A 21,783-nucleotide genomic window follows, 5' to 3' on the forward strand; every position below is an offset into this window, starting at 1 on the left:
TCATAGGTGTATACCGCCTTGCACATGTTAGAGAGTCATTCCCTGGCCATGTTAGCAGTACGGACAGCACAGAGGAGCCACGTTAGCAGGCGCAGGTGCCACACCAGCACAGTCGGATAGTTGCCACATGGCACAACAGCAGTTGGACGGGTTTTTGGGCAGTTGGCTGCATTAATTGCAGCCGACCTGTTTTCTGCCTATTTTTTGTGATATTTTCTGCTATTTATAGCAGACTGGTCCAGCACTTGGACACATTCTGATCTTGAGATTTGACAGAGAGAGCCTGCTATGACTGGGGGCACATGGGTTGATGGAGATCGAGGTCCTCAAGGCGGAGACACACACATATATTTTCTTTGCACCCGTGTATATATCTGCACTCCTATTCAACATACTACACTGCAGATTTTCTGCGTTTCACAGACTCCTTTTCTCTCTCTCTTCTCTCTGTGTTCACTCTCTCTCAGTCTTTGTCCTACGCTTCTGCATCACTGCACTCTGACATGGTATCAAAGCGGTGAAATTGGACGGACTGATTGAAGAAGCTACCTGAAGAGGAGATTTCAGTGCGACACAAGGCTGCGTTTTCAGCATTCGAGGGGGAGCGGGAGGGCTGCGCATCGGAACAAGGGTGAAGTGAGTGTGCGCGTGCGGGAAAGGAGTTCAGTTGGTGAATTTGCTGCAGGTTATTGTTGTTCGAAGGGGAGGAAGGCTATGTTTTAGGCATTCTATTGGAGATTTTACATTTTCATTACCTTCGGCAGTTGAAGAAGGTTCGGGAAGCGGAGGAAATAGCCCTAAGAAGTTGCGTTTACACAGTCATGGGGGACTGATTTTGTGTTTGTGCAAGCATTGCAGGTGAACATGTCTATAGAGACTAATTTGGAGTTCCAGGCGATCATGGACGGAAGGTACGTGGCCTACTGGCTCTTCCATCAAATCAAAAGCTTGATGGTGACAATTATTGCGTTTGGCGAGTGATGATGTTGGCCATTCTGGAGTCTTATGATTTGGGGGAGCTTGTGATGGAGGAGATTAATAGGCCCTCGGTAAGGGATGAGTCCAAACTCTCTTCCAATGCTCGTGTAGAGTTGACCAAGGCCCAGTCTCATTGGGACAAACTGAAGAGGGTTTCTTTGGAGATGCAAATGCGGGCCTTGTTCGTGAATAAGTTTTCTTCGCTTCGGGAACACATCAACAAGCTTCGACAGCTTCAGATGCAAGTTCAAAATGTGGGAAAGCCTATTTCCTTCGAAGACATGGCGATCACTTTATTGCCCCAGTTGCCGCCACGATTTGGTACCTTTTATTCCGCTCTTATTGCATCAGGGCAAGAGTTGACTCTTCGGTGGGAAGAGTTGGTCCTACGGTCTTGGACCAAGAGGAACAGAATGCTTCCAAATTGGAGGCATTGGCTGGTCAAGTCTCTCAAAAGAAGGGGAAGGACCAAAAGAAGAAGAAGGAGGACAACAAATCCAAGAAGGACAAGGAGAAGGAATCGACTTGCCATATTTGTGGTAAGACCGGTTATTTGAAGAAGGATTGCCCCGACAAAGACAAGAAGGACACCACCAAGAAGGACACAAAGGATTTTGGAGCGGTGGTTGCGCCCTCATCAGTTGCTTTTCTACACTTGGGGATCATTGAGGACTCTACACCGAAGACTTCTCATGTTGCGATGACAACTCCCCAGACTTGAGAGTGGATCGTGGACAGTGGTGCCTCACGGCACATGATTCCTTCTGTTGGTGTTGCCCATTTGCATCCTTCGCATGGGCAGATTCTTATTGGAGACAGCTCTTTTGTGTCTATTGCTGCGCGGGGTGAGATGTAGTTGATTCCAGATGGACGTGGTGGTACCCACACTTCCGAGGTGTTGCATGTACCAGGCTTGGGGTATCATTTGCTTTCGGTCCATAAGATTTGTTCTCTTGGTCTCTTGGTGGAGTTTGATGGTGATGCTGTTCGAGTTCTTGATCATAGATTGAGAAGGGTTCTTTCTTCAGGGTATGAGGAGAATGGCATCTATAAATTGAAGTCTTCTACAGATCTTTCCTCTCTTCTTCTTACCTCTTAGATACACTCTGAGCGATGGCATGCTCGGTTTGGCCATCTGAACTATGAGTACCTTCGAAAGGCATTGCGAGGATTGTTTGTCCGAGGTTTGCCAGACATAGTGGTGAACCATCAGCCATGTGTCTCCTGCATTCATGGGAAACTGCATCGGGATACGATTCCCACCAAAGCTTCGAGGCGGTCTACTTCACCTATGGAGCTTGTCTCTACGGATCTTTGTGGCCCGATGAGGATCGAGTCCCTGAAAAGAAGCTCGTACTTTATGTTGATTGTAGATGACTACAGTAAGCTGACATGGGCCTATTTCTTGACATTGAAGTCGGAGACTTTCTCTCACTTCAAGGATTGGCTTCTCTTTGAGGAGAATTGATCTGGCCGGTGACTGAAGACCTTGCATTCAAACAAGGGCGGTGAATTTATGTCTAATGAGTTTGCTCGTTTTTGTGCAGATAGGGGCATTCACCAGGAGTTTGCTAACACCAATACTCCTCAAAAGAATGGCATTTCGAAGCGGAAGAACTGCAGTGTGATCGAGATGGCACACACCATGATCGAGCACCAACAGACACCTCAGTTTCTGTGGGTCGAGGCCGTGGCTACTGTAGTTCACATCCTCAATCAATCTCCCACTTCGGTCGTTGACATGGTGACACCTTTTGAGGTTTACTTTGGGACTAAGCCAGATATCTCTTATTTCAGGATCTTTGGGTGTGACGCCTATGTGCACATCCCGAAGACGCAGCGTGATGGCTACAACTCCTAGTCCCAAGGTTATCGTCAGTTTGATTCCATCAAACGGGATGCCTACACAAGCCGAGATATGCAGTTCATGGAAGTTCCGGCCACAGAAGGGGGTGAGGAGCACCCTGTCCTTGGAGATCCAGGGGAGAGTTGGGCTCTCGAGACCGTTCCTTTGGAGCCAGAGCCCCTTGATGGAGATTTTTCTTTTGATTCAAAGTCTTTTCTTCCACCGGCCACCCCAGTGGAGCTGCCGCTGGTGGATGTTCCCGAGTCTTTAGCAGATGGAGAGTGACGGGGAGAGGTCCGGCCTCCTTGTTGGGCCCATGACACACTCCGAGATCCAGGGATGGAGGGGGTCCTTGAGGAGTGGGAACCACAAGATGGACCACAGAGGTGACGGAGGAACCAAGCCCATTCTACGGAGCTTGTTTGCTCTAACTATTGTTTGATGACCCATGTTATGTAGGATCAAGAGCCCACTTCAGTGAAGGAAGCTTTGTAGTCTGACCATTGGCGGAAGGCTATGGAAGCCGAGCTAGAGGCTATTGAGAGGAATGACACTTGGTCTCGTGTGCCTCGCCCGTCTCACAAGAAGGTGATTGGCGTTGAGTGGGTCTTCAAGACCAAGTACCTTAGTGATGGTTCTTTGGACAAGCACAAGGCTCACCTTGTTGCTAAAGGTTTTGCGCAGCGCCCAGGTATTGACTTCCATGATACTTTTGCCCCCACTGCTTGTATGGCGACTATTCGAGCTATTCTTGCTGGAGGAGATCTATGTTAAGCAATCTCCTGACTTTGGATCCTCGAATCGGAAAGTTTACAGGTTGAAGAAGGCCTTGTATGGCCTCAAGCAAGCTCCGCGTGCATGGAAAGAGAAGATTAACTCGTTTCTTCAGTCGAAGTTGGGATATTGGCGATCCACGGCCAATCCGCAGCTTTATGTGCACACTTCCGAGGCTGGTCGTGTGTTGTTTGTGTTGTATGTTGATGATTTGATTCTGACAGGGGATCATGTATAGAAGGTGAAAGAGTCCAAGACAACTTTACATCAGACGTTTGAGATGATAGATTTGGGGCTGCTTCATTTCTTCTTGGGTCACGAGATTTATCAGTCTCAGAGGGGGATTTTTATCTCTCAGCAGAGATACATTCAGGAGTCAGTTGATTGGATCCTTGATTTGGCTACTCAACACTCGTGTTGATCTTTGTTTTGCCGTGTTAGAGAGTCATTCCCTGGCCATGTCAGCAGTATGGACAGCGCAGAGGAGCCACGTCAGCAGGCGCAGGTGCCATGTCAGCACAGTCAGACAGTTGCCATGTGGCATAACAGCAGTTGGACAGGTTTTTGGGCAGTCGGCTGCATTTATTGCAGCCGACCTGTTTTCTGCCTATTTTTTGTCATATTTTCTGCTATTTATAGCAGACTGGTCCAGCACTTGGACACATTCTGATCTTGAGATCTGACAGAGACAGCCTGCTGTGACTAACGGCACGTGGGCTGACGGAGATCGAGGTCCTCAAGGTGGAGACACACGCAGATATTTTCTCTGCACCCGTGTATATTTCTGCACTCCCATACAACATACTACACTGCAGATTTTTTGCGTTTCTCTGTTTCCTTTTCTCTCTCTCTCTCTCCTCTCTGTGTTCAATCTCTCTTAGTCTTTGTCCTACGCTTCTGCATCACTGCACTCTGACAGCACCTAGGTGCTTCATTGTGAGGATGTCAAACAAGGAACCCCCTCTAGTGCTAATGATCTCTCTATCTCATTGAAGGGAAAAGGCAGCGGTCAAGAATCACCTAAACAAAGACTTACGTGGGAGCACGTCATGAAATGGATAGGTATTGTATTTTCTGCTAGAAGCCCGGCCATGTTGATGATTTTCGTGCAAAGGCCAAGGGTATTCACCCACACCTACATTCACTTATCAAGGGTTTTTGATCCAAACCTCAAATTAAATCTTCACCTGCCAAGGGTATTCTACCCACACTGACAATAAAGCCATTACCTAAACCAACTGCAGCCCCATTCAGTGGTGGTAGTGCCACTCCATGAAAATTAAGAGGGGTTTTTCCCCATGCTCACCTTGTCCTTGTCTTAGGGCAGTTTGTGAGTAGAATTGCCATGCTGAATTTCTCACAGACAGTGTGGGCTTAGATGCACTATTACAGATGGGAGCTGCCAAGGATCATTGCTTGGAATATAGTTTATACAGAGCACCAAATGCAGCCATGCTAGAGATTTATTGGATATATCCACTATAGAGACTCTCTAGGATTTGGATAGAGATTGTCCATGGTCTTTGTGGGAGATGGGAGAGGAAATGAGGCAGTTCAGAGACTATGGGCGGGAGGAGAGATGCTTTTCTAAGGACTTGGGATTTTGGCAGTTTCTTTCATTGTCGGTCATATATAGTTTGGCAGTATAGACCTGCCCATTGATAATTCACTCGAGCCTTGTAATAGACTTCCCCTTTGTTGTATGTTTTTAGCTATGAAAATCCATTACAAGCTGTTTTGTACTTTGTATTTTGCCTTGGGATATTTTATCCTGAGGTGACTTATTTAATAGAATTATTCTCTTCTCTGAAAAAGAAAAGAGGGAGAAGGGGCAGTGAAATGAAGAGAGGAGGAGAAGGCGGGAGCGAGAAGGATGACAATAGGTGGGAGAAAGGGTAAGCTGGAAGGGAAGGGGATTGGCAGGCTACAGCAATGGCTGGCAGGCTTCTGTAAACAACAGCACCACACATGAAGGGGGAGAGAGAAGGTGGGAGGCTATGAGGCTATGATTTTTATACTTTTCCGTGAGTGCAATCCTCTGGCATTTGTAGATGCATTGTCAAGCCATTGCTAACAAATCAGGAATCAATTATGGAAATTTGAAATGATGTCTTTTGGTCATCAAGGTGATAGACTTCTCGTTCTAGATTGGACAGTACAAAGAAGAATATATGAACAAGCTGTGGAATATGCAAGAGTGGCATGGAAAGAAAGTTTGCTAAAAGTCCGGTTCTGCAAAAACAAATGAAGTGCTATTGCTTCTGCCTTCTGTCTTTGATCTACTTTCTTTGGGAGATTACAACATCCTTTATTGGGTGGTTCAAAACCAAATACATTTTGCAGAGTCTAGAATTGATAGTGTGATTGGTTGCTAGGCATCTTGAAACTCTTTCTTGGATTTTCAAACATATGGAGAACCATGGCTAGTGAGGATTCATTTTTTGAAAATAGGAAACATGTTACTGGACTCTCTGCACATTGTGGATTGATCACAATCCCAGATTTTTCTGTATACATATGTTGACATCTGTTCACACACAGAATGCCACGTGTTTATATTTCTGTCAACTTTGTGCCAGTCTTCCCACGACTCCCTTGAACTGAAGCAAATATGTCAATGAGAGTCTTTTACGATCTTTGGAAGTATTACATATAGAACCAATTGTTTATTATTTCAAGCCAACCAGTCTGGGATCCCTGTCAAACACTCGGGGGAACTGATCCAAAGGAATGGCTTTGCCAAGCAGGGCTTTGTTTTTATCTAGCTGAAATCTGTTTGCACCTGTTGTGAATTTTGGCTCTAGAGGGGTAGATTTTCATGATGCATCCATTTACAGAAACTAGTTGGATTGTGTCTTGATACCAGCAAAATTTAATGAAAGGTATGAAGGGCAGGTGCCACTAGGGTCATATGGTTCTTCGCAACCTTTGCAGGCATGCTAGGAGTAAAACATGACATAAATTGGAGATTCAAGTAAACACAGAAGCTGGCGCTGTGTTTAAGCTGAAGTTTCCATTTGTAGTGTCAGAATGTAGATAAGCTGAAATAACTGCTATGCATACAAGTTGAAGATTCCAATATAGGCTGGAAACATAGGCATTTACAACATAGAGCCTGGCACATTTAACTGCTTGGCTTTTAAGCAGAAGCCAGAGAGCTAAACTAAGCACACAAGCTGAAGCATCCAAATTTAGAACGGGAACATAGGAATACATTCTCATTAGAGATTTTTGAATTACTCGGCGTGCTTCAAACTTGGACTATATGAGCAATAGGGATAAGTACTTGGGAATATATGAGCAGTAGCCTTGCATTTCAGCTGCTTGATTCACTTGGCTACCTTGAAACAGCTCTCGGGCTCAGATCATTTTCTGCAAATGGTATTGATTGCATAATTCAATGAACAAACACACCTAAGATGGTACTCTCTTGTATTATTTTCTCCTGGAAGAAACCAAGGCAGAGAAGCAGCATCTGATCATGCCCAAGTTTCTGAGCTTCGGAGCTTCTGAAGGAAAGTTGATTGATGTGTACTGCTTTGCAGGCAGGTTGGCAAAGAACTTCTGAACCTGTTGCAATATGTTGAGATGAATATCATGGGCCTGAGGAAAATCCTCAAGAAGTTTGACAAACGTTTGGGACTGCGCCTTCGAGAGCAGTACCTGCTGACAAGAATCAATCATCCCTACTCTCAAGTTCAACAAGTTCTTCGTCAAGTGGTATGATTTGGTTATTATTTTGAGTTTTTCCCTGAGACCTCATCTTTTGACGACGTGGGATTTGGTCATGTTCTTACTGATAATGAATTAGGGTATTGGAGCAATTGTTGCAACAATATCAAGGAATCTAGCTGAGCTACAATGTGATACATGGAAAAGTTACTCATCGTTTTCTCTAGTTAATCATGTGCCAAGATCTGCAGCTACAAGGGAGCCTATAGTCAAGGTTTGCATTCCTCTTGAACGTAGCATAACTCTTAAATTTACAAGCTGCTTAGTCTCTCACAGATTCATCATGTATTTGGACAGGCTATAGAACATGAATTCCAGAGACTTACAAAAGAGGCAAGCCTTCTCACTTTCATTGCAAACACGTTTTTGTTGCAACCACCAGAAGAAGAACTCCTAGATACTTCAATTGAGGGCATAGAATACCATGCATCATCTGCCTACCTTAATTTACTGAACACCTTCCTTTACATGGTAATATTTAAGGTCATTATAGCTTCAAAAGTGAAACATAAATAGACTTATATTTTTCGTTAGATCACTTGAGTGAAACCATTTCAGTGTAAGCAGTACAATGTGCAATGGATATAGCGTATTTTGAGCATTTTCTTCCAGCTGTTTTTGGGGGTGTCTTATTGTCCAATCATTTTGTTGAATGCAACATGTATACATGGGACTTGGGTGCCCATTTTCAGACCAGGGATGGGGAGGATCACATTGCACAATGTGGTAGAGTGTCACTTGTATGACCATTATAAGTGCTAGGTAGTAAGCCATGAACAGAAAATAACATGAGATAAGAATATGTGAGAAGAATATTATCTCACATACCAAGGCTATGTTCTTTGTTAAAAGTACAAGATTTTTGTGCATTATGACAAGGTGCAATCTTTAAGGATCACAACAATCATTTCAAGTTCTAGATTTTGTAATGAGATTAATTTTTCCTCCTATTATGCTAGCATCTTGCAGATAATATTGGATAACATGAGATAAGCGTATTATCTCATGTACCAGAACTTTTTCCTTTATTAGAAGTATAAGATTTTTGCTCATTATCACAAGATGCAAGATTTAGGGGTCCCAAATATCTTGCTCCCCAAGCTACCAAGCCTTACATAACCCACCTATTCATACCTTGAGCCCTTGTTGCTCATCTAATAGATTGCACTGTCCGGTGCTAGCATCAATAATGTGCTTGACCTTTTGTTTTATAGACACATTCTCATGGGGTCAGGCTCCATGGCAGCCAACACATTTTGTCAACAAACACAAGTAGTCACATGCTATTTGTCACAGTTCTCTCTGTCATTGAGTTCTAGTCATGTTGTTGCTTCTTTAACAACATAGGAACAAGGGGGCACCATTTCTAAGGGTGGGGGGAAGGGGTCCAAGGGTATTAAAAATAGGTGGAATTTAGGATTTTGATTATTTTGAAATAAACACTTACCATCTATACAAAGACACTTTAAAAGGATTAGTCTAAAGATCATATTATATTAGCAAGGACACAATGAACAATTAGTGGAGAGAAAGAAAGAAAGAAAGAAAGAAAGAAAGAAAGTTATATTAACGTCTACAACAGGCCAAGTTGGCCTATGAGACCAAAATGTTGCATACAAATGTCTGGGAGATTTCAAAAGTCCCAGTGAAGCTAACATTTATGCTATGTTGAACTAAATTGAGTAGGTAAAAAATGATATCTGGACTAGATACAATCTAGAGGTACTCCCACTGTGGTGTGGAACTGCTCCTGGGGTGTTCATCCTAAGATGTCCCGCATGGGTCGGTCTAGCATGGAGAGGCTAAAGCGGCGGGGCAGGGCCCTCCGATGGCGGCGTAGTATCCCTTGTATCTTCGATTAGTGTCTTCTGCGGGGATGGGGGCCGGCGGGGCGTTGTCGCCGGGCTTTACCTCTCGCTGAGAGAGAGAGAGAGAGAGAGAGAGAGAGAGAGAGAGAGAGAGAGAGAGAGAGAGAGAGAGAGGAGAGAGAGAGAGGAGAGATGGCTGTGGGGAGGTCGCGTCGCCTGTCGCGCCGCCATCGCCTGTCGGTTCCACGTCATCGCCTGTAGCCGCCGCCTCGCCTTCGTCTGCGTCGTCGTCCGTTGCCCGCCGCCCGCAGGCCTGTCGCCTGTCGCCCGCCCCTGACGATCCGTCGGCCGCAGCTCCTTGGCGCCCAGTCGCGTATCTCCCACGCCCCGTCGGACGTGACTACGTTCCCCGCCCCGCTGCTGGTCGGCCCTTCGTCAGCGGTCCCCGCCCTGCTGTCGCCCGCCTGAGTGGCGGGCTCTGCACCAGCGCCTTGCTCGTCTGCCCTCTGCGTTTAGGGCTTCTGCTGGCGAGGCCTCTGCCCTGCGCCCTCGATCATCCCGCCCTGCCGACGACTGCCAGACCTGTGTTCCATCCTCAGGTCTGCCGCCCTATCCACAGTAGCCTACCCCTGACGCCAGGCGCCCAGCTCCTGCGAAAACCCTAAACCTGACCTTCGTCAGTTAGGCAGCGTCCGGGATCGCGTGCCCTCTGCTCTGTACTCAGAAAGAGACAGTGAGAGAGAGAGTGCCGGTCAGGCCTTCTGTGAGATCAGTTCGTCATACACGATGGCTGGTTTGGATCTGGATTTCCTAGATCAAACGGTGGCAGCACTTGGCCCGGACTCGGATGCTGAGGAACCCGAGGATATGGTTCCGTGTACTGAAGAATTGCCCCCGGGTCCTGACATCCAGCCTGCGGGCAAACGTACCAAGCACACCCCGGAAGAGATAGGCGTTTCTCCGGATCGTTCCTATGCGCAGGTCGCTTCGGATCCGGTGGACTCTCAGGAGGTGGACCGGGAGCATCTGTTGGAATTTGCCAACACTCTGCTTGGTGAATATGTTCAACATAACCAGGAAGCCTTCTCTGCCTCTGCTCCAGACGATGTTCTGGAAGCTACCGTCGAGCCAAAAACTGTCCTACGCTCTTTTTCGGTATTTTATGATCGCGCGGTGATACTCTTCTTCACTAGTCGCATCCCGCTGCTTTCCCATATTCGCCAATGGCTGCAGAGTCTGCTACAAGGGGAATGTGTTGAAGAGATTTTTGTTGGATCCCGGGGTTTTTTTGAGGTCCTTTTGAAAACAGAGATGCACCGTGCTGCGCTTCTGTCTAAACTGCCTTTGTTTTTTGATCGTCGGTTGGTACATGTGGTTCCATGGCGCCCGATGGCAGACTTCCAGCGCCTCCTGCAACGTGAATGCCCTGTGTGGGTAGAAGTGGAAAATTGTCCGGCTGTTTATTGGCCGCTATTAAAGGACGCTATGGCCGCTGTGGGCACGGTTCTGGTCCCTCCCAGTCTCAGGGCGGTGAATCGCAACCGCTTGTGCATGTTATGGGATACCGCACGGAAACGGCCTGCATGGTTACGCCTCAATTGCTCTGGAATGCATCCGTTACACTTTCGTGAAATGGGGCAATTTTGCTGGCCATTGTTTTTCCTGTGGACAGTTGGGGCACTTTATGGCTGAATGCCCCGAGCAACAACACGTTTCGGATGCAGCTCATATTGCTCCGCCCATGGAAGATATGGTGTGCGATGCCCAGTCGCTGGATCCTACCCACCCGCCCCAAGTTCTGGCCAAAGGTAAACAACAGGTTTCGGGACAGGATTCCCGTGCTACTGATTGGGTTGAAGTCCGTGCCAAAAAAGGCAACAGGATTGGTGCAGGCATGGACAGTACTGGGCCTACTACTTCACACGATTCCATGCGAACATATATGCGCAGGAAGGAAATGATGTCGTCCGAGCGTTCTGCTCCTGCTATGGTTTCTTCAGTTCCCCGTCATCAGCCCGCCAGAAAAATGTATTCGGATCGTCTCAAGGGTCCACCTGCACAGCTGGCTTTTGATACCAGAGGCAACGTCATTACTCCGTGGGACCGTCGTTACCCACGTTCCAACCCCAAGCAAGCAGATATGCCGTCAACTTCCAAATCTGGCCCTCAGAACTCTTTTGCGGTGTTGGCAGATTTCTTGGACGACGGAGTCCTCGACATTCTCGCCGACAAAGTCAAATCGAGGCAAGCTGTGCCTCGTACCTAAGTGTGTTTTGTATACACATGAAAATAGCCACGTGGAACGTGCGAGGAATTTGTTCTCGTCACAAGCAACATGCCATGTGGACTGCATTGTATGAGAATCAATGGGATGTCCTGTGTGCTGTTGAGCACAAGAGTCACAGTGACGCCGGTAAAGTGGTGGATTGCCATGGCTTTCGTTTGTTCTATGCAGGAACACAGGCCAGGCATTATTCGGGTGTGCTCATGATTGTACATGCCAAATATCAGCCTGTTCTTATTAAAAATGATGTTCATGGCCGCTTTTTGGTGATTGAAATTTTATTTGAAGGGGAAATCCTATGGTTACTTGGCCTCTATGCTCCGAATGATTCGCTATCTCGCCGGGAGCTTTGGCAGACTTTGCAGACCTCCTTGTCACTTGGCAGACGCGGCTTCTTCATGGGGGATTTCAATATGTGTGTTGATTCTTCCCAGTCTACATCGGAGCACTCGGTCATGGATGCACCGGAAAGTCGTATGTGGCACGACTTGGCTCTTGCTGTTCTTAAGCAAGATCTTTGGTCCTGGCTACACCCGTCTTCTCCAGGCTTTACTTTCCATTCGGCCCAGTATGCCACAACATGGTCGCGGTTGGACCGCATATATATCATGCATAATGATGATTTTCTGCCTGAGATGCTCGAAATAAAAGTATTGCCGCAATATGTCTTGTCGGACCATTTCCCTCTGCAGTTCGAGTTGCTTGCACAACCCATTGCCCCCTTCAAGCAATTTCTGGAGAGACTCCCTTTGCGTTTCAACTCCTCTTACTTAAAGCATACAATTTTTCAGGGCTATATGCAGCAATTGCTTGACAGATTCTCCTTGGACTTTTCCTCTCAGGGCACTGCGTCATTTGACCGATTGCTCTCTAATGTGCAGCGGGTTGCTCGGCAATATGGGATCTATCATGCCTCTCTTTGTCGGCGCCGTAGACAGGCAGCAGAGGACCTGCTGCTTTTGGTTCGCTCCTTGCTGATGGACACTCCGGATGATGCATTTCTGCTTACACTGGCCCTGCGGGTGGCCGATCTTCTTAAAGAATTCCAATTAAAATCATATCAGCAGGCCAAATTGCAACATCTAACAGAGACTTTGCAAGATAGTGCATGTCAGACCCATAAGTTCTTTCGAGCTCTCCATGCCTCTCCTGCTCGAGAGAATTTGACCAGACTCGAGGATGCACAAGGCCACCTTATCCTGGATCCACAGACTATTGTGTATATGTGCAGCAATTATTTTCGTGACCTTCTCGGTTCCGCTTCTCTTCCTTCAGCCCAAATCACTCAGGCCCGTTCGGTCTTCTATGACCTGGTCCGCAATCAGCTACCGCAGGACATGCAAGCTACTCTGGAGTCAGATATTGGTGAAGCAGAGGTTATGGATGTCTTGTTACACTTGCCCAAAGATAAAAGTCCCGGGTGGGATGGTCTCACCAATGAGTTCTTTGAAGCTTTTGCTACCCAACTGGCAAAACCTTTGCAGGCTCTGTTTCAGCAGGTGTGGGAAACAGGGATCATGCCTCCCTCATGGAAACAAGGACTTATTAAACTGCTTCCAAAAGTTCCTTCGCCATCTAAGTTGACACACTGGCGCCCCATTTCTTTGATGGGTTCCATGTACAAAATCTTTTCCAAAGTAATGGCGAATCGGCTCCATAAGCATCTCCCTGCCCTTGTACACCCTCTCCAGTACGGTTTCATCAAGGGCCGAAATATCTTACACAATGTTTTGAATGCCCAATTGGCCATTGATTATGCCCGGCATTCTAATCAGGAGGTGGTGTTGATTCAACTGGACCTGGAAAAGGCTTTTGACTATCTGGACTGGTCGTTTGTTGCTGACCTTATGTCCGCTATGGGCTTTGGTGCTCGGATGTCTCGTTTGATCTACACCATTAGTGCTGCGGCGTCTTCGCGAGTCATGCTGAACGGAGGTGTTACTGAGCAATTTGTCCTTGCCCGTTCTGTCAGACAGGGGTGTCCTTTGAGCCCTTTATTCTTTGCCCTTGCGACACATCCAGTTCTTTCCATGTTATTACATATGGCCGCCTCTTCCCAGTTGGCCGGACTGTTGCTTCCTACAGGACACCATTTCATTAGCCAATCCCTGGCGGATGATACTTTTATGATTTTGCGTGCGGACAAGGATAACCTTCGAAAAGCATTGGATGTTTGGGGTCTCTTTGGCCAGGCGTCAGGCCTTCGTATCAATCCGCTCAAATCAGCCATTCTAAGCTGCACGGAGTCGGATTTGCAGTCCTTGGACTGGCAAGGTCTGGTTGTTCCTCGAGGTTCCATTGTCAGGCATCTTGGATACCCATTGGGTGTTGATATTCCCCCAAAGCAGCTTCTGCAGTGGATTTCTCGGAAGCTGGTGGCCAAGTTTATGTACTGGAAGTCTCAGGCCTGGCCTTTTCATGTTCGCCTCAAAGTAGCACAGATAATTATGTTGCCAATGATCGCATATTTCTTGCCATTGTTGCCCTGGACTCCTACGACTCTGAATGCTCTCACTCAGTCTATTCGCTTCATGCTCTGGAAGAAGGACTCATTGCATGCAGGCATTTCCTGGATCTCGTGGTCACATGCGTGCACCCCCAAAAGCATGGGTGGCGGAGCTATTTTAGATGCCCAAACTCACATGCAGGCACTCCGTTGGTCCCTTTTCCGCGCCATGTGCTCGGATGATCATCATCCGTGGGTCGCTATTGCCCGTTCTTTCCTTGAGGGTCATGGGCTTCGGCATGGCAATACCCGACTCCGGTGTTCTTGGTGGCACGTTCTTAACGCGGATTCACGGTTTTCCAGTTCTTCTTCATCGCTGCTTACTCATTTGGTGTGTTCCTGGAAACACGTCCTTCGAAAGGCTCAGTGGCACCCAACGGAGGATCGTCGGGCTATTAACTCTTTTCAATTGGAATTACTGGCGGTCTCACGTCTACTTTCGTGGGAAGGTAAACAAGAGCTTAGACCGCAATTCAACCGGATGGCACGTTTGGGCTTGTCTTCAGTTGCGGATGCCACCCTTGCCAGGCGCAATGTGCTTATCTCGTTTCGTACTGCTAGGAGGATTTTCCGGATCCCTCGTGGATATAGGCCTTTATGGGAACAGCTCGTGACGGTGCTCCAGAGCAGACAACCCTTTCCTGCTCTTGCTTTGGATCATCCCTGGCAAGATTGGGACCTACAAGGCCGGCTGCCTTTGAGCAAAGCTTCTGCTAATCAAGTATATCATCTCCTGATTAAAGATAATCAATGGCTAGTTACTAAAGCGAATGCTTTATGGGGATTGCGTAAATCCCGCTCGTGGTGGAGGGTCACTGTGATGGAGGGCTGGGTCAACAAGACACCCTTTAAATACAAAGTCTTTCTTTGGCGAGTGATAATTGGGGGTCTTCCGCTTGCTTCGGCTCTTTCCAAGCGCCGAATCTCCAATGGCACCTGTTTCTTTTGCACCACTGCTATGGAATCCGCCCGCCACCGATTTATTTCCTGCCCCGTCGCTAAGAAAGTCTGGTTACTTTTGTCGGCCGTTTGGCGAGGGGTGGTTGGCATCACACTGCGCCCCTTTGATTGGGTTTTGGGCCGGCCCAAATACCCTACTCCCGCACAGCCACATATGAAGCTCATGTATCACTTTCTTCGATACTGGGGCTGTTGGCATAACTGGACGATTCGGAATGCTTTTCTGTTTGACTCCGCCCATAATGTTCAGCGGCATATTGTGAGGCTTAAGGGCCTCTTGTATTGGCAGTTAGATCTTCTCCATCGTTCTGATTTGCTCTCTACAGAGGATTTCCGTCCTTGGCATATGGCAGTTTCCTCCGCATCCTTGCCATGAAATTGTAACTTGTAGTACTTAGCACCTCTTCACATGATGACTTGTATTGTCGTCATGTATCTTGTAATCCAGTAATCTTGTATTTTTTTCGTAATTAATACAATTACCCTTTACGAAAAAAAAAAGAGAGAGAGAGAGAGAGAGAAGACCAATGTTGCCTATGATACAAAATCAAAGTAGATCTATTTCGAATGTCATCTCATCATGAAAAGTTAAAGAAGAAATATATCCTAGTAGAGTCTAGCACCCAAAATCTAAAGATGTCAATGTCTAAAAATATATGCACAAAACATCTAGCTATAGTAGCTTCTCATTATATCTCGAGGTTAGCATATGATCCTAGATATAATGTGTTCTAGAGCTACTCTGCTCTAGAACCCCGCCTTACATATGTCTGCAAGCCACTCGAACCACCCCTCCTTGATGTCAGAGGGTGCTAAATGACCATGCCCCTACTACCACCTACACGTACTCCTCGCCCATGGCACGTTGATTGCGAGTGTCATGAGTATCTACTGCTATAAGCTCTCAATAGAGCTCTGCAAAGATCATCTCCTCCTCATCCACCTCTTGATGTACACTTGGAAGAGTGTCGCCCATCAACTTGAATGTATGAACATTCACCTACACAGTGCACATAAGATTGTAAATGCTAAAGTCTAAATTGTAAAGTATGAACTTTAAAGTTTAAAACAACAAATTTAATTTTATGGTTAAGTGTTTACTTGCTTTGGACTACCCATGCTCATCATAGCCCTCATCATGCGTACGTTAGTGCGACAATAGACTAGCCGCTCTAATTGTTGTGTGTTAATTCAATTGCGAATCTTCGTGTGGATGAGAGAATAGGTACTCCGGTTTCTCTCACATGCACCCGAAGGGCAATCCTAAGCAAGGACTCTCATGGCTAAGGGTTGAAGGGTCTCTAGAGTGTATTCAAAGTTTTGCTACCAAAATAGAGGCTTTACAAGTGACTCCCTCCTCCAACAAGTGGGAGGTATCTTAGCTTCTCTAGCATTGCATTGTGGTCATCCATAGGGACCACATGTGTCAAATAAGCAAGTTGAGCCAAATAGAGATTTCTATCATCCACGATCGCTAGCGACTTGTAGGTTGAATGTACCAATGCAATAAAGCCATGGATGGGCTTACGCATCCATGCCTATCTCCTCTTTGCTATCTCTAGAGTATATGCGCACTGTGTCTTTGTGATCATAATGCAAGAATGTGCTTTCACCAATGCTGCTTTAAAGAAGTGAATGAGAAGGCCCATGGTGGACCCCTCGCAACCACTTATACGTCACACTCTGTAAAAGGGAGTTATGACAATGACCATGGCACATGCTTTCTGCTTAAACTGCTCATTGAGGAACAAGCATTGCATAGCTTTGGCCTCCTTTGTCTCATGCTCATTCCACTCATTCCATAGAGTGGACACCACTGTCTGATGCAGGACGATGGAATGCACCTCATAAAGGTGCTTGAGTAATAACCACATGTAAACAAAGTGAGTTGAAGAAGGTTTCTTCAACTTGAGTGTGCTATGCTCGTGATACATCACAAGCACCCTTATCTTTACCGTGAAGAAGGTGATAGCTGATGTGGCTTTGCGGACCACCCTCTTCACCCACTTGAGCTTCCCAATGTTCTCTATGAGTAAGTCCAAACAATGACTTGTGCATGGAGTCCACACAATCGTGGGAAACTTGGCGTCAAGCAAATGGCCCACGTGTCGACAATTTGATGCATTGTCGATAACAGCTTGCACCATAGTCGAGAGGCCCATCTATAACCAGAAATTACAATACTTAGAGATTAGAGAAAGAAAGAGAGAGTTGAGCCTCGAAAGATTCAACTTTCAAGAATCAAGAAAGATAGAAGCTTGGGGGGAGAGAGAATTGAGGTAGATATTAGAGAGAATAGGGAGATAGATAATTATGATTCATGAATAATGAAAGAAAAAAATTTAAAAGACAATGTATATCTCAATGATAGCTTGCCGAATGTGGTGATAGATGAAGGTGCTCGTCGTTTTCCTCCCTGTCTTCCCAGTGTCTATGGCCCACAAAAAGTTAGTGCTAAGTGGACATGAAATGAGTATGTTGATGATAATTCTTTCCATCCGTATGTGAGAATGGAGCAACCATATTTTGTCCATGCGGCCTGAATATGATCAAGGGCTCTATCAATACTCTCCTCTTTATTAATCTTTTTCGTCCTCATGTTGTGTGTGACACTTGTTCATCCTTCACATGAACCCACATTGGCAATGGCTTTTACCATCTTCTTCCATTGCTCTTGCTTTAGGACATTGAATGCAAGATTGCACTCAATCACAGTGCATGCAATTTCAATGTCCGAAAGTCATTTGCCTTGCCTTTCTCTAAGAAAGGCAAACGATCCACTCACTAGGAGCTTGAGAGAGAGAGGATTACCTCTCCGGTGCTGCATGAGCCTCCTCTTTTTGTCTTTTGTTGGAGCGGAATGTGGATGTGGAGCCCCTGCCACCAATGGTGAAGGCCTCACCTACATCAGTTGAAGATACGCCCTCATTTGATGCTTCCTCATTAGTAGACATAGGTGTTGTTGCCGATATGCAACTTTCTCCTCCTCCAGTGGATCCCCCTCTCATCTTGGCGAGAATCTTGTTCGTGATATTTTGAGGGATTTCCTTGCATGGAGCAACTTGCCCTCCCTTGTCTCAGAAAGATGCTGGAGAAGTCGGGTTGCACCACTTGTGTAGCAATTCCCACAGTGCTTGCACGTCCAATGGTGGGAGTTGGACTCCTTTGTGTCCCTCTCCACATGAACGGCGTGCAAATCGAAGGCCTCGTGCTTTTCACGAGTCATGATGCCAATGGAGAGTAAGGAGTGAGAGAGAGGCTTGAGAGAGAGAGGCCCAAGGGTTAGTGAGAGGCTTGAGCCTTGAGAAAGAGGGGGAGAGTGAGAGGCTTGAAAGTTAGGGAGAGAGGGAGTGGAAGTTAGAGAGAGAGGGCGTAGGAATTGGGATAGGATTGAATTTTGATATCTTGTGGCATTGATATGGATTTCATTGACTAGCACATAGGTGGAGTGGAAGGAAAAGGTCATGTGGATTTTGATGAGGAGTCTCGGATAGAGGACATTCAGAAAGATGCAGAAGGAGATGAAGCAAGTAAGCACTTCAAGGTATCGGTTGATCCAATAGGTATGAGCACTTTGGACTCCACACAGTAGGATCCATGTCCTCTATAGGAGAGGGGAGACATGCACTAGGGTATGCTGGCACAAGATAACAGCATGATGAGTGAGTGTGTTCGTGCAAAAGAAGGCAAGGTATTTGCTTTACTAGATGGTGAGCATAAACCAGCAGTTCTGGGAACAGATATATTGTTGCAGAAAAGGGCAGCCTTCTATGGGGGGCCTGCCATTTTACACTCTATAGAATGTATTGCCCTCATTGCCCATATCTGGGCCTGGCTTGAGGCATTGCTTTTATGTAATGATATATGGAAGGAAGCTGAGAATGGATAGGTATGGGCTCCTTTGGTTGAGGAGATTTACGATGGGCCGAAAGGGTTATTTGAGGTTCTCTTTGCACTCCACAAGCTCATGCTCAAATAATGCAGAGCATCCCTTTATTTTTGGATGGTCAATTAGTTCATGTTGTCCCGTGGTGGACCATGGAGGAATTTCAGGATGTTCTTAGGCAAGCATGTCGCATTTGAGTGGAGGTCATGAAATTCCCTTAGCATCTCTGGCAACTTATTCCTCTGGATTGCGCTCTCTTGACAGGTATTGGCAGAGCCTCACTTGGCATCTCGGAATAGAAATAGATATTATTTTCACTAAGATGCAAGCACACCTTGTCTGACTAAAATACTTTTTCAAGCTTGTGGTTTGTGTCCCTTGGTTTATGAGTTGAGATGGGGGACATTTGCAGGCTACTGTTTTAGAGGTGGGCAGGTGGATCACTTTATATCTAAATTTAATCATGTCCTTGAGGTATCGCAACATCATGTGGATCCAGAGGTTGAGATGCATATGCAGGTGCATGAGCCTCAAACTTTGTCTCAGCAGCAACATGTATCTTCTCTTGCACCTATTGTATGATGGAATGCCTAAGGATGAGCCTTGTCCTTCCTATCATGAAGGAAGCTCCTTGGGTAAGCATCATGCTTGCCAAGAATCTTGTTTGGCTCCTACGCATACATCCCTACCGATTGTTACTCAAACATTCTAGCAAAAGGGCAAAGGATTTTATTGTAGGCTCCAATCGTCTTGTATACCTAGAGTAGGTGTAGCTGATAAAAGTACTTCTGATTCTACCTTGCTTACGAGAGAATTACAACATTTTTGTTGCAGTGATGGGCATCCCCCTCACTATCCCCAGCTTCACATCTCCCATGACCACTCATGCGCAGGGGCTTCCATCCTTAGCTTATGGTGCGTCTTCACACTCTCCTTGGGTTACACCTACGCAGGAATTCCCATCTTCTGCTCATCGTGTTTCTGTCCCACCTCCTTGGGTTCCTCATGTGGCTACCATGCCCATGCCTAGTCAACCCATCCCTGCCTATGGATCCACCTTGCACACTACACGCATGCCTGGTGGGCACTCTGGGGCCCATTCCAAGGTGTACTCCACTCCCCCATCCTATCCGCACTACAAATTTTCACACTATCCATCTCCAAGCACTACCACTCCTGTTGTAATGGCCAAGAATGCCTTCACGGATAAGACACCTTTTAACGGGTTAAATTTCACCACTTGGTCTAATTTCATGCAACAAGTGCTTGAGTCTCACGGTCTTTGGGACCTCGTCATTGGTCTAGAGCATATGCCAGACCCTCGGCTAGCTCACCCTGATTACATCCGTCAATGGAGAGCCTACAATGCCACAGCCAATGTTGAGCTGATGCTGGGCTTGCTTCCTGAGTTTCACTCTTAGTTGTAGCATTTCCTGTTCGTGTCAGAGCGTTGGAGTCACCTTCTCGACTGCTATGCGGCTCGTGATCGTACTTGGCACATCAATCTCGACTTTGAGCTTCAAGAGTTCTCTATTAAGAAAGGGGATGATCAGAAAGTCAAGCTGGCTGAATATAGGTGGTTACTTGCTGAGTTTGCCACTACTAGCTCTTCAAAGTCAGATGACGATCAGGTTACATTCTTCTTGAATAAGTTGCCCGACAAGTACTTCAATTTCATTCAACACATCATCTCCCAACCTAGATTTCCAACCTTCTACGAGTTTGAGTGCCGGTTCTTGCATTACGCAAGGCTGTACGATCAAGTCCATAAAAAATCCTCATCAGAGCCTTATTCAGAGCAGAGGTGGTTGGTTGCCTCTTTTTCGGGAGGGACAACTAGTAGTGGTAAGAACTCGCTAGATGCGAAGGCAAGCCAATTAAAGGGTGACTCCTCTTCCTTAGATGGAACCAAAGAATCTAGACTTATCTAGCAGCAACTCCCTAAGAAAAATAGGTTTTGCACACATTGCCGGAGAGTAGGCCATGTGGACGAGGAGTGTCGCTCCAAGGCCCAAGGTCTTCCATCTAAAAAGCCTCAACAGACCGCTACGATTGCACAGTCCAGTGGGGCTATGCCTTCCGCTTCTGCTTCATCTGCTCCTTCAGCACCCGTTGCTGCTACTGGACATTTGGCTCGAGTATAGCCTCAGCAGCCCATCTCTTTCACTACCCTTGAGGGATTGCCTGATTGGTTTGCAGGTTCCAATCCCATTGCAGTTCATGCGTCCATCTTACCTTCCTCTCTACCTTGTCAGGCGTTCCCTTGGTAGAGCTGTGCTACTGGACATACGCGATGGTAGCCATCTTCTTCGACTCGCATGCCTCTAGGTCCTTTCGGATACCCTAGGTCAGTCTAGCATTCATTTTTCGCACTCTTAGAGTCGGGCCCATAGGATTCATTATCGTTAGTTTTTTCATTTTTTTGTCTTCCGCTGCATTTACTCACACACATACACATTCATTGCATTTATTTTAAGTTAGATTTTCTTTCAGTTCTGTTTTGCTTTGGATCATCTCACCACTAAGCTTTGTGTTTGTAGATTCTCATCTCTTTTGCAAGGTTTTGTCTTTCAGTATAGGGCTAACTTGCGGATTGCTTTGGTTCTCCCTCGGCTAGAGATGTGGGGATGTGCACCGTTCCTTTCATGGTTTTATCATCCTAGGAGTACTTGCTCTTCTTCCAGCATGGCGGTTTTCCCTCCGGAGGTGGATCGTACATCATCTCTCTCGATGCTATCATGGCAATGACTTCTACCTTGCTCTTCTAGCGGGGTGCTTCATCCACTTCATCTTCTTTCATTCCTTATGGTTCTCAGCACCATATGAAGACCGACATCAGGGTACTCTTCCTTCTTCGGCATCTACATCCAGGTTGAGAGGGGGTTCCTACCCTTCTTGGTATTCTATAGGCTTGAGCACTTTGTCTTCGACATCGGCTTCTTTCCCCTGTTGTACCTTACCCTTTGCATTGCATGATTACATCATCCTTGTACTAGGGCGCTTGGGCAA

The 21,783-nt window shown here is 46.5% G+C and overlaps 1 protein-coding gene across 4 annotated transcripts in view; it reads left to right on the top strand.

The window, feature by feature from the left end:
• LOC148019514 (SPX domain-containing membrane protein At1g63010-like) overlaps positions 1-21,783 on the top strand; it is a 94,275-nt gene that overhangs the window by 38,742 nt on the left and 33,750 nt on the right. For 3 of the 4 annotated variants that reach the window (XM_087701004.1, XM_087701003.1, XM_087701005.1), the window contains 3 exons: positions 7,144-7,318; positions 7,410-7,544; positions 7,628-7,801. In XM_087701004.1, the coding sequence (XP_087557130.1) occupies positions 7,144-7,318; positions 7,410-7,544; positions 7,628-7,801 (484 nt within the window). The remainder of the gene's footprint in view (positions 1-7,143; positions 7,319-7,409; positions 7,545-7,627; positions 7,802-21,783) is intronic. The other variant, XM_087701006.1, reaches the window with a different exon arrangement.

The sequence above is a fragment of the Lygodium microphyllum genome, chromosome 19 (assembly GCF_053477565.2).
Source record: "Lygodium microphyllum isolate KBCC chromosome 19, Lygodium_microphyllum_v1.1.10, whole genome shotgun sequence".
In the NCBI taxonomy this organism is placed as follows: Eukaryota; Viridiplantae; Streptophyta; class Polypodiopsida; order Schizaeales; family Lygodiaceae; genus Lygodium; species Lygodium microphyllum.